General features: G+C 41.5%; 1 protein-coding gene across 2 annotated transcripts in view; it reads right to left on the reverse strand.

The window, feature by feature from the left end:
• Window positions 1-358: 358 nt before the first annotated feature.
• The window catches only part of LPCAT1 (lysophosphatidylcholine acyltransferase 1), a 131,541-nt gene continuing 118,628 nt past the window's right edge, over window positions 359-13,271 (reverse strand). For both annotated transcript variants that reach the window (XM_040431306.1, XM_040431305.1), the window contains 5 exons: window positions 12,097-12,222; window positions 10,154-10,307; window positions 7,676-7,774; window positions 6,992-7,133; window positions 359-992 (listed from right to left, as the gene is read on the reverse strand). In XM_040431306.1, coding sequence (XP_040287240.1) covers window positions 811-992; window positions 6,992-7,133; window positions 7,676-7,774; window positions 10,154-10,307; window positions 12,097-12,222 — 703 coding nt within the window. In that variant the 3' untranslated portion in view covers window positions 359-810. The remainder of the gene's footprint in view (window positions 993-6,991; window positions 7,134-7,675; window positions 7,775-10,153; window positions 10,308-12,096; window positions 12,223-13,271) is intronic.

A 13,271-nucleotide genomic window follows, 5' to 3' on the forward strand; every position in this document is an offset into this window, starting at 1 on the left:
AGCAATTTTAGTTATGGATCTGATATTGTGTAAATAAAATAAGAAAGCCACTTACCTATTTACCGCCTCTCCATTCCAACGCCAAGGCTCCTGTCCTCGCTCCTTCCAGTCTCCGATGGCTGGAAGTCCGACACCCATCTGTGTCCACATGCACCGCTATAGCCATTCACTGACCTCATATGCCCAAGCGGCATGTAATCGCTGAGACTCTGGGGTCATGTACTGCTCGAGTACACGTTGCTGCTGAGGCCAGTGAATGACAGCAGCAGTACACATAACCATGAAAAGGATGGGGAACGGTTAAGCTGGGGACGGGAGCCTCAACACTTAAATGGAGCGGTGGTGAATGGCTTTTTTTTTTACTTACACACTTTCAGGGCCATAGCTAAATTGCTTTTGGGGTCGATCAACCCCTTTAACTCTTTTATAAGAAAGGAACTTTTTTAAGGCTTTCTGGCATCTGTCGCTTATATCACAGCACACACCGTGGGGTAGGTGTGAAAATTAGAATATACTTCACTGAGCTTCAGTGTTTGGTTACCATGTGCAACACCATCATTGTCTCCTATCCAGTTTATAGTTTACACACATGACCCCCCCCCACCCCCCCCCATGAAGTTATTCAGATCAAAATCCATCCTTGCTTTTCAAATATTTCTGATTGTACTTAAGAACACAAACCAAATAACCAAAAACAACAAAAAATGAAAAGTGTCAAAGATAAAAACAAAAATATAGCTGGGTTTAACTATGTTGAGAGGTACAATACATATATGCCCCTCACCAGGAGAGGGAGATGAAGTTCCAGTTTTAGTTCAGCTTCTTCTTTTCATTGTGGTATTCTTCCATATCTTCAGGTGTGAAATCAGTACAGAAACCATTAGGGGCAGTAACAGAAGAGCTGTCTACACAAGCTTCAGAGTCCATCATATTTGGATAAAGAAACATTTCAGCAAATTGTGGATTCAAAGCAGCAAACCTGTCAAAGTCCACTGTAAAGAAAACCAGGAGAATGCTGTTAATCTACATGAACACATAAACTTTCAGCCTTCATTGTACGGGAGTGGAAAGTTTTTGTTCTGAGGCCAAATTGTCACGAGGATGTTGTCTGAAACCAAATCACCATGGACAGGCGTGTTCACACATATGTTCCACACAACTGCCAAACCTCTGGCCACGTAGGACGGAGAGAAATGTTTCTGGTGAATTGGATCAACACAAGGTCTTGATGACAAAACTGCACCTGAAAGCTCAGAAGGAAAAACATCTTTCAGTGGTGCAGCCTCAGGCTTTGGGCCTGTAATAATCAGTGATTGCCTCTTAGCATGGATGTAGGATATTAAAAACAGGTTCACATTTAAAAATAATAATAATAATTTTTAATGTACACTAAAGGCCTTTTCTTTATTTTCTGGTGGTTGTGTACATGTTACACCTTTCTTCCCACCTGAAAATGCTGAGTGTTGTAAGCTACAAGGTTCTAATGATAGCAAAACCTACCCAGTTACCTACAATGATAAAAGTCTACTTTCACATTTTTACAGCTTTGGATAGAACTGAATAAAAAAGTGGTTACATTATGCCCCCTAGTGGACAACAGTGCAGTCACATCGCTTAGACAAAATGGGAGGTGTGAGATTTTAGTTTATGCTATGGATGTACAAAATAAATGATACACTCAAAAGATATGGGGCAACACGGTGGCTCTGTGCTTAGTGCTGAGCTGCTAGGTTCAAATCCCACCAAGGACAACATCTGCGTGGAGTTTGTATCTTCAGCCTATGTCTGTGTGGGTATCCTCTGGGTACTCCAGTTACCTCCCACACTCCAAAGACATACTTGATAGGGAATTGAGAATGGAGAAAACAAGTGATGATAATGTTTGTAAAGCACTACGGAGTATGTCAGCGCTATATAAGTGAGTAAAATAAATATAGCTGGATTTTACATTTTCTCTTTGGAGCTAGTCTGTGATAACTATAACCCCTTAAAGGGATTGTGTCATCTCAAAAACTGGTGTTATATCGTTGCGATACGCTACCGATGTCAGATAGGTGCACAAATCACCTCTGGGACCCATTCTTCTATCAAGAATGGGCCTCCGAAAGCGAATGAGTGCTCACCGAGCATGTGCAAGTGCTCTCCATTCACTTCTATGGGAGTTCCGAAAATAGACGAGCGAGTATGCTTTGCTATTTTTTTAAAGCCACACAGAAGTGAATGGATGGTGCCTCACTTTGGAGGGCCCGTTCTGGAGTCAAGAGCGAGTCCTAGAGGCGGGATCCACACCTATCTGAATGGGTGGCATCTCCTAGTGATATGCCACCAATGTATGAGATGAGACAACACCTCTAAGGATGTTGCCTATTTTAGACTTCAGGACACAGGGGGAGATTTATCAAACTGGTGTAAAGTAGAACTGGCTTAGTTGCCCATAGCAACCAATCAGATACCACCTTTCATTTTTTACAGCTCCATTGGAAAAAGAAAGGTAGAATCTGGTTGCTATGGGCAACTAAGACAGTTCTATTTTACACCATTATGATAACTCTCCCTCAATGTTTTTAATTTTTAAGTTCTACTTTTCAAAAGCCACAACTTTTTATTTTTCAGTCAACATAGCCATATGAGGGCTTTTTTTAGTGGGATCAGTTGCCTTTATTTACAGCACCATTTCCTCTTTAACCACCTCAGCCCCCAGTGCTTAAACACCCTTAATGACCAGGCCACTTTTTACACTTCTGCACTACACTACTTTCACCGTTTATTGCTCGGTCATGCAACTTACCACCCAAATGAATTTTACCTCCTTTTCTTCTCACTAATAGAGCTTTCATTTGGTGGTATTTCATTGCTGCTGACATTTTTACTTTTTTTTGTTATTAATCGAAATTTAACGATTTTTTTGCAAAAAAATGACATTTTTCACTTTCAGTTGTAAAATTTTGCAAAAAAAACGACATCCATATATAAATTTTTCTCTAAATTTATTGTTCTACATGTCTTTGATAAAAAAAAAAAGTTTGGGTAAAAAAAAATGGTTTGGGTAAAAGTTATAGCGTTTACAAACTATGGTACAAAAATGTGAATTTCCGCTTTTTGAAGCAGCTCTGACTTTCTGAGCACCTGTCATGTTTCCTGAGGTTCTACAATGGCCAGACAGTACAAACACCCCACAAATGACCCCATTTCGGAAAGTAGACACCCTAAGGTATTCGCTGATGGGCATAGTGAGTTCATAGAACTTTTTATTTTTTGTCACAAGTCAGCGGAAAATGATGATTTTTTTTTTTTTTTTTCTTACAAAGTCTCATATTCCACTAACTTGTGACAAAAAATAAAAACTTCTATGAACTCACTATGCCCATCAGCGAATACCTTGGGGTGTCTTCTTTCCAAATGGGGTCACTTGTGGGGTAGTTATACTGCCCTGGCATTCTAGGGGCCCAAATGTGTGGTAAGTAGTTTGAAATAAAAATCTGTAAAAAATGGCCGGTGAAATCCGAAAGGTGCTCTTTGGAATGTGGGCCCCTTTGCCCACCTAGGCTGCAAAAAAGTGTCACACATGTGGTATCTCCGTACTCAGGAGAAGTTGGGGAATGTGTTTTGGGGTGTCATTTTACATATACCCATGCTGGGTGAGAGAAATATCTTGGTCAAATGCCAACTTTGTATAAAAAAATGGGAAAAGTTGTCTTTTGCCAAGATATTTCTCTCACCCAGCATGGGTATATGTAAAATGACACCCCAAAACACATTGCCCAACTTCTCCTGAGTACGGAGATACCACATGTGTGACACTTTTTTGCAGCCTAGGTGGGCAAAGGGGCCCACATTCCAAAGAGCACCTTTCGGATTTCACCGGCCATTTTTTACAGATTTTGATTTCAAACCACTTCTCACGCATTCGGCCCCTAAAATGCCAGGGCAGTATAACTACCCCACAAGTGACCCCATTTTGGAAAGAAGACACCCCAAGGTATTTCGTGATGGGCATAGTGAGTTCATGGAAGTTTTTATTTTTTGTCACAAGTTAGTGAAATATGAGACTTTGTAAGGAAAATAAAAAAAATCCACATTTTCCGCTAACTTGTGACAAAAAATATAAAATTCTAGGAACTCGCCATGCCCCTCACGGAATACCTTGGGGTGTATTCTTTCCAAAATGGGGTCACTTGTGGGGTAGTTATACTGCCCTGCATTTTCCAGGGGCCCTAATGTGTGGTAAGTAGGTAAATGACCTGTGAAATCCTAAAGGTGCTCTTTGGAATGTGGGCCCCTTTGCCCACCTAGGCTGCAAAAAAGTGTCACACGTGAAATCGCCGTACTCAGGAGAAGTTGGGCAATGTGTTTTGGGGTGTCTTTTTACATATACTCATGCTGGGTGAGAGAAATATCTCGGCAAAAGACAACTTTTCCCATTTTTTATACAAAGTTGGCATTTGACCAAGAAATTTATCTCACCCAGCATGGGTATATGTAAAATGACACCCCAAAACACATTGCCCAACTTCTCCTGAGTACGGCGATACCAGATGTGTGACACTTTTTTGCAGCCTAGATGCGCAAAGGGGCCCACATTCATTTTATGAGGGCATTTTTAGACATTTGGATCCCAGACTTCTTCTCACGCTTTAGGGCCCCTAGAATGCCAGGGCAGTATAAATACCCCACATGTGACCCCATTTTGGAAAGAAGACACCCCAAGGTATTCAATGAGGGGCATGGCGAGTTCATAGAAATATTTTTTTTTTGGCACAAGTTAGCGGAAATTGATATATATTTTTTTTTCTCACAAAGTCTCCCTTTCCGCTCCCTTTCATGGACTCAATATGCCCCTCACGGAAAACCTTGGGGTGTCTTCTTTCCGAAATGGGGTCACATGTGGGGTATTTATACTGCCCTGGCATTCTAGGGTCCCTAAAGCGTGAAAAGAAGTCTGGAATATAAAGGTCTAAAAAAAATTGGATTCCGTGAGGGGTATGGTGAGTTCATGTGAGATTTTATTTTTTGACACAAGTTAGTGGAATATGAGACTTTGTAAGAAAAAAAATAACAATTTCCGCTAACTTGGGCCAAAAAAATGTCTGAATGGAGCCTTACAGGGGGGTGATCAATGACAGGGGGGTGATCAGGGAGTCTATATGGGGTGATCACCCCCCTGTCACTGATCACCCCCCTATAAGGCTCCATTCAGATGTCCGTATGTGTTTTGCGGATCCGATCCATGTATCAGTGGATCCGTAAAAATCATACGGACATCTGAATGCAGCCTTACAGGGGGGTGATCAATGACAGGGGGGTGATCAATGACAGGGGGGTGATCAGGGAGTCTATATGGGGTGATCACCCCCCTGTAAGGCTCCATTCAGATGTCCCTATGTGTTTTGCGGATCCGATCCATGTATCAGTGAATCCGTAAAAATCATACGGACATCTGAATGCAGCCTTACAGGGGGGTGATCAATGACAGGGGGGTGATCAATGACAGGGGGGAGATCAGGGAGTCTATATGGGGTGATCACCCCCGCCATTGATCACCCCCCTGTAAGGCTCCATTCAGACGTCCGTATGCGTTTTGCGGATCCGATCCATCTATCAGTGGATCCGTAAAAATCATACGGACATCTGAATAGAGCCTTACAGGGGGGTGATCAATGACAGGGGGGTGATCAGGGAGTCTATATGGGGTGATCAGGGGTTCATAAGGGGTTAATAAGTGACAGGGGGGGTGTAGTGTAGTGTAGTGGTGTTTGGTGCTACTTTACTGAGCTGCCTGTGTCCTCTGGTGGTCGATCCAAACAAAAAGGACCACCAGAGGACCAGGTAGCAGGTATATTAGACGCTGTTATCAAAACAGCGTCTAATATACCTGTTAGGGGTTAAAAAAATCACATCTCCAGCCTGCCAGCGAACGATCGCCGCTGGCAGGCTGGAGATCCACTCGCTTACCTTCCGATCCTGTGAACGCGCGCGTTCACAGGAAATCTCGCGTCTCGCGAGATGACGCATATATGCGTGACTGTGCGCAGGGCTGCCGCCTCCGGAACGCGATCCTGCGTTAGGCGGTCCGGAGGCGGTTAATCCCTCTTTAGGGCCTTTTTTGGGCACACCTAATGTATTGTATAACGATTTATGACAATTTTTGGGGCGGCAATGTGAAAAAACACTAATTCTGACACCGTTTTTAGAGTTTAGTTTTTATGGTGTCAAATTGCTTTGTGTCGCCTTGTTCGGACACAACTTTTTTGATGGAGCTGTTTGGGCCTTTTTTTGGCTGTAGTTTTTATTGATAACATTTTTGGATATATACAACCCTTTGATAATTTTTTTTTTTCAATTTTTTTTGTTTTTGTGAGGCAAAGTGGTCAAAAACCTAAATTCAGCCACTGTAGCATTCACCACGATAAACATGTTAATATTTCTGAAATTTGGGGATATTTATTTTTTTATACATGAGAATTGGGAAGGTTTTTCGTTATTTTAATTTTTTTTAATATTTTTTAAATCTTTATTCAACTGTTTCTTAAATTTTTTTTGTTCCCTTCGGGAACTTGAACTCCATCACGGTACTGAGCATTGACTTGCTACTCGCAGCGATATAACAGTAAAGTGCTGGGTGGGAAAGGGTTAAGATAATGAAGAAGTTTTAACCACATTTACAATATGAAGGCACGTAGCTCTTATTGCAAAATGCACAATTTTTTTTTTTCTAGTTTTACAAAATCCACAGTACTTAGCTTACTGAGGGGAGTGGCTTAGCAGTAAATGGATTGTGGCCTAGAGGGGAAATGGATGCAGCCTAAAATGCAGAAAATTTTGTAAACCAACCAATAGGTGGTATACAGTTAGAAAAAAAAGTATCAAGCCATGCATCAAATTTATCATCTAACAATAGCCACTGTGTAAACGTGGCACATCATTAGACTGCCTGTCTAGGTTTACACTGTCTAAATCTGCCCCAAAAATTGTCAAAAAATCTAAGACTTACCATATGTGATTTTACTCTTCTCCTCCTCATCTATTGCTCTAAAAAGATCTGTTACATTCAGTTCCGAGACTCCCAGCGCAGTCTTCAAAATCACAGCCAGCTCATCTTCTACTATAGTTTTGTCATTTTCTGACTGGTACATCTATGGGAGGAAAACACATGTCACCGAACATGGTAAAGCTTTACAGATGTGGATCCCCCATGGCATTTAACATTATACTGATTACCTGTCAGTGAACAGAAACACTGCCATAGAGATCATTTTTTTCAGTGCGGCTGTTGCAGTTATTTTTCTTCATTAATGATCAAGCAAAAACCTCCATGAAAATTAAGCCATTACTTCTAATTGCCAATGTTTATCTCACATGAATGGACAGTCACTAAATGTTTAATAAATATGCAAAAAAGTCTAAAAACAAATAAGAATATTTAAAAAAAAAAAATTCAATACGTAAAAGCTCTTCAATCTACATGTTGACCTAAAAAAGCCGAACTTAGAACAAGGTCGTGTGAAAGTGATAACCATAACTTTTGGCATGCAATGGAATGTGGCAACTTGCCATAAACCATTATGGTCCCATATTTGGGAAATGATAAAAGCCTTAAGAGATAATGATAATAGCATAAAAGTTCAATGCACCAAAGACAGTTCATCACGAAAAGAGCTGAGAAATTGCTACTTGCCTCAAAAGCCAGCTGAATGGTTTCTAATGTCTTGGAAGGTCTACATACAACAGACAATGCAATTACATACTCCCGTAGGTCAATGACACCCTCTTCGTTCTGAAATGGTAACATGAGAAATATAATTAGGAGTTTTAAATTCCTTATGTATTTATTTTCCTACTGCCCCTTTTTCCCCAGCTGTCAGCACTCAAAGCTGCAGTTTATACAGACAGTCCAGACTGCTGTGCTGTGCTAAAATAACGGAGAGGACTCCTGTGCGCATGCACAGCAGTCCAAACAATGTATTGCAGCACAGCTTTAAACGCCGACAGAGGAAGAACGGGGGGGAAGTAGGAAAATAAAAAGTAGCAATCAGGCCTCCCTATCTGCAGTACTACTTAGGCTACTTTCACACTTGCGGCAGAGAGATCCGGCAGGCAGTTCCGTCGCCGGAACTGCCTGCCGGATCAGGCAAAATGTATGCTAACTGATGGCATTAGTAAGACTGATCAGGATCCTGATCAGTCTTAAAAATGCCTGATCAGTCGAAAAAATGCATTGAAATGCCGGATCCGTCTTTCCGGTGTCATCCGGCAAAAACGGATCCGGCATTTATTTTTTCACCTTTTTTTCAGTCTGCGCATGCGCATACCGGAACGACGGATCCGGCATTCCGGTATTCTGGCATTAATACATTCCTATGGGAAAAAATGCCTGATCCGGCGTTCAGGCAAGTCTTCAGTTTTTTTAGCCGGAGATAAAACCGTAGCATGCTACGGTTTTCTCTTTTGCCTGATCAGTCAAAACGACTGAACTGAAGACATCCTGATGCAAACTGAACGGATTACTCTCCATTCAGAATGCATGGGGACATACCTGATCAGTTCTTTTCCGGTATAGAGCCCCTGTGACGGAACTCTATGCCGGAAAAGAACAACGCAAGTGTGAAAGTAGCCTTACATATTACAGTATAGTTCATGATTGTGGTAAAATATTACCTTTAAAGAGGTTTTCAGGGGATTATGACATTTTTTAATTAGCCCAGATCACGTGTGGTACCTAATAAGTCATACTCACCTGCTCCCTGCTGCTCTGTCCGGGCGCCCTGGCTCTGTTCTGTGATCTTCTGATCCATGGCTTGCCTATTTTAGGTCGGGGCCTGGACAGGGTCATGTGCACTACTGTATGACTGACCTCAGCAGTGACGTGTCCCTAAGCATCAGGTCACGGCTGGGTCACATGGCGCTTGGGGACGGTGGGGAGCAGATGTATGACTTATTCATTAGGTACCACATGCTATAGGGGCAAATAAAAAATTGACATGATTCTATCTTCCATGTAGTTTACAAATAGGGGCAACTATAACAAAAAAATCCAAAATTACCCTTTACAATAGTACCATTATAAGAAATGTATATAGTTACTCAAAAGTCTGTTGATAATGGTCTATAAAATACTGTTTATATGTGCCATATACAGGCATAAGCTAGTAATTTACCAAGGAAGTAACTAAAGCTACTCTAAGAACATGGACTATCATGTCTCTAAAGTTTACTGAAATGCCAAATACCTCAACCCTCAAATACATTCTAATGTCCATAAACAGTCAGGTTTGACCAAGCAACACTGCTAACACTGCTATACAGAAGCTGGGGAGAGCAGGACAAACTTAACTTTTATCAGGAGTAGTGTGAATATGAATCTTCATTCTGCCAGGCTCTGCTCCTGCAAGTGCAAGAAAGTGGTGCTTCACTGTGAGGTGCTGCACGGCACCTCCTCATGGCTCTGAGTGAAACTGGTGTGACAGTAGTGGTTTCCTGGTTGGATCCTACAGCTGTCACTCAGAGCAAAGGTGAGAGGCAGTGAAGCAGCTGAATGCGGAGGGCACTACACAGTGAAGCACTGCCTCCAGTGCCCAGAGGAAAAAATGTTCATATTCATACTACTCAGAATCTTTAAAAGGCATGTTTGTCCTGCACTCCCTAGCCCCTAATTAGGCTTGTCAGTAGTTTTGCACAGTTAAACTGCTGACAGACTCCCTTTAATAAAATAACTTGTCCCACATAAACATGTGTGGCCCTAAAAGAGTGGAGTATTTACCCAGTGCTACTCAATTTTTCCCTTGAGCTACTTTGGATAAATCTCTCCATATATTCCCATCAAACCCCCCTCTTACTTTACTCATCAAGTGTCTTGCAGATACTCTCCACCTCAGTGTTTTGCATGTTTTTATCCCTTGTGCTCTGTTCTAATACTTCCAAGTGCCTGAACGGTAAGGGTCCAATACAATTATGTAAGTCACCATAGATCTGCAATGCACTCTAAGCAGATAAAACGTCTTGTGAGCATTCAGCATATGACGCTTACAAGGAAACTGTGGTCACAAATACAGGAAATCAAGCTAAAAGGCAACCTGATTTACATACAGCACAGTTACTGCAGCGAGTCTCACATTACACAGCATTATACAGTATATAATGGACACAGAAATCAAACCTCATCAAATAAGGCAAAAAGGTCCTCTAATTTCTCTGTTACTGGAACAGATAAGTAGTCTGCAAATTCATTTAAGTTTATTTTTTCCCCATTTCTTTTTTTAGCACTTTCAGAGAACTGTTTCAATTCCTTTTCAAGCTTCTCTGGTTTTAAGCTGTAAAAAAAAAAGACAAATGCAATTAGTAAAAAAAAAAAAAGCAACAAACCTCTTAATAATACTATAGAGACAAGATGGAAAACAACTCTATTAAAGCTGTTAAAGTATTACTGTCCAATGAATAGGGCTTTTCAAATTAGATGGAGCACTACTCTATTAAAGGGGTTGTCCGCCTAAAAATCGATAAACCCAAAAGTCCTACCCTGTGCCCAATAGAAAAAAAAAAGCACCTGTCTGCAATCCACTGCACTGCACTGTCATTTCCCTGCCATATTAGAAGTAGCTTGATCCCATGACTGCTAGTGACTGCTGAGGTCAGTGACTGACTGCAGTGGTCATGGGACCAAGCCACTTCCAGTCTGGCCGGGACCATAAGAAGTTGGGAACGTAGCAACAGTATGGGAACTGTTAGACTGTGGACACATTAGTTTTTTTGGGGGGCACAGGTTAAGACTAGGGATGAGCGAATAGACTTCGTATTGTATTAAAATGTATTGGCTCCGATGCGCCGAAGTTATGCTTCGCGAACTTGTACTGTAAAAAAACATTTCCTGAACTTGGATTCGGTTCCAAGTGGTACCTAGCTCCTGCTCCATACAGTATTGGAACGAAGTTTTATGCGAATGGACTTTGGATGTTTCATCTGAAGTCGATTCGCTCATTGGGTACAACTACTTTAAAGGGGTTGTGCCAAGTTTAAGTTATCCCTTATACACAGGTTAGGGGAAAACTAGCTAATTGCTGAAGTCTGACCATTGGGACTCCCTCAGAGCACGAAAACAGGGGTCCCAATGCCCTGTTCTGATGGAGTGAAAGGTCATGCACACACTGACCTATTCATTCTCTATGGAAGCACTGGAGATAGCAGAGTGCTGTACTCGCCATCTGCAGTACTCCTATACAAAATAAATGGAGCGGCAGTGTGCATGCAAAACTTGCCGCTCCATCAGAACAGGGAATGGAACCCCAGTTGTTGTGATCGTGGGGGTCCCAGCGGTCAGCTGGTTTTCCCCTATTCTGTGGATAGGAGATAACTTAAAAGCTTGGTACAACCCCTTTTATCCCCTGAAAATTATTACTGTGCAATGAATATGGGCTTTTCTCAGTGCCAGTGTAGTGATCTGATCGTGAAGCGGCCCTGACACCTTCTGTTCATCCCTTCTTCTAAATTAATAGAAATATATAGCTATATATTTCTTTAGACAGTGGATAAGGAATTGGGGCATTACATACTATGTGATAGTTATTAGTGAAATTGCTGGGGCTTTGTGTGACGGACTATTTTCTATGCAGGGGAGGAATACAGGAAAACAAAGCATTGGCAACTGGCAAGGTTATCAAGAGCTGATGCAATGCACTCCAGGGAGAAACAGATGTTGGTTGTCTGATGAGACAAGCTGCTGCCCGCCCGCACAAGGTGAGGAGACCAGAAGAAGCTAAAAAGGGTGAAAATGGCATTGGCACTTAATATAGTTAAAATAATGGTGTGCGTTACTCTTAGAATAGCGCCATTCTATTAATGTAGCGCATCATAGTGCATCTACACTACTAGTAGCATCTGTTTGGGCAAGTTAAGAATTGCTCACTCTGTACTTTATCTTCTCTTTAACTTATGTCTGACGCAACCTCCCATACCTATACAGTGCTTTCTCTCTGCCCCATTTCTAATCAGACTAATATATGCAGTCAACATAACACCAAGGATATGACTAAAGCAGCACAAAGGACGACAGACAGTAGATTAAATGACACCTGCATGACAAATAATATACACTGAAGAACCTACCCCAGACTTCTAACAAGTCTTGCAAATTCCAGGAGAGATGTATCTGATGGGAGACGGAGCTGTCCTTCAGCTAGGGCCAACTGGCAGTCTTCAAACGTATAGTCTGTGACTGACACACCCAAGGCTCTTTACGAGGGGAAAAGCAATAAAAGAAGAATCAGCTACACAAACAAGTCAATATATTTTATCATTCATGGAATATATTTTACATGTAACACACATATGTAAGATATTTTACATAATTTACCTGCAGAAAATGACTAATACTTGTACAAGGCATAAGACTGCAACATCTGTCATTATCAGGCTATAGAACAAGCAGGACCTTACACAGGGAACAGATGTTTCTGGCCATTTACTCTTTAATTTAGCTGATAGGACTAGCAAAACAAAAATGTATTTCCACTTCATGAATTGTATTCAGACATGGAAATCAAAGTGAAGTATTAAATAAATGAAGTCCTCCTCCCCCATCCTGGGCAGACCAGTCTACTTCAGCACCATGGACAGCGATAGTCGGGCAACCAGAAAATTGATCATGCTGATGAGGAGTGGTGACCAATACATGGGACCGTAGTCTAAAAGCTTCATGTTCACCACTGTAAACGAGGTAAAAATGTCTGTCAAACTGCAACACACCGGAGGAGATGTATTAAGAGTGGCGTTCTTATATCCCAGTCCTGGTCTCCCTGCGCTGGAGTAAGATGTGCCTAGTTTATTTAGGGGAAGATGCCTCTTAATAAATGAGGTGCATCTCTGGCACTCCATGCACCCGGAGCTGGTAGACACTTAATCTATAACTTATGCCAGTGTCTGGCGTAAGTTACAGTAAATCTGGCGGGATGCACTAAGCCTTGCCCCTTTTCTCACCACAAGTGGCGAGAACCTCTAAAAGTCGTGAACTATGGTGCAAATATGGCATACGCCATAATTTGACTACTTTTTTTACGCCACAATATAGTGGCAATACACAGACTATAGATTTCTGTAGAATTAATAGATCTGATTGAAATAAATGTTTTACTAATTATGTAACTGATTTAGAAGACTTAACTTAAATTAGCCCATAATGGTATTCTGAATGAATATAGATAGGGTACAAGATTCAGGACTCTCATGTCCTAGCAAGAGTGCCAAGTGGCTAAAGAGAGGGCCTCTCATTCGGCTTTACACTT

This window comes from Bufo bufo, chromosome 5 (genome assembly GCF_905171765.1).
Source record: "Bufo bufo chromosome 5, aBufBuf1.1, whole genome shotgun sequence".
In the NCBI taxonomy this organism is placed as follows: Eukaryota; Metazoa; Chordata; class Amphibia; order Anura; family Bufonidae; genus Bufo; species Bufo bufo.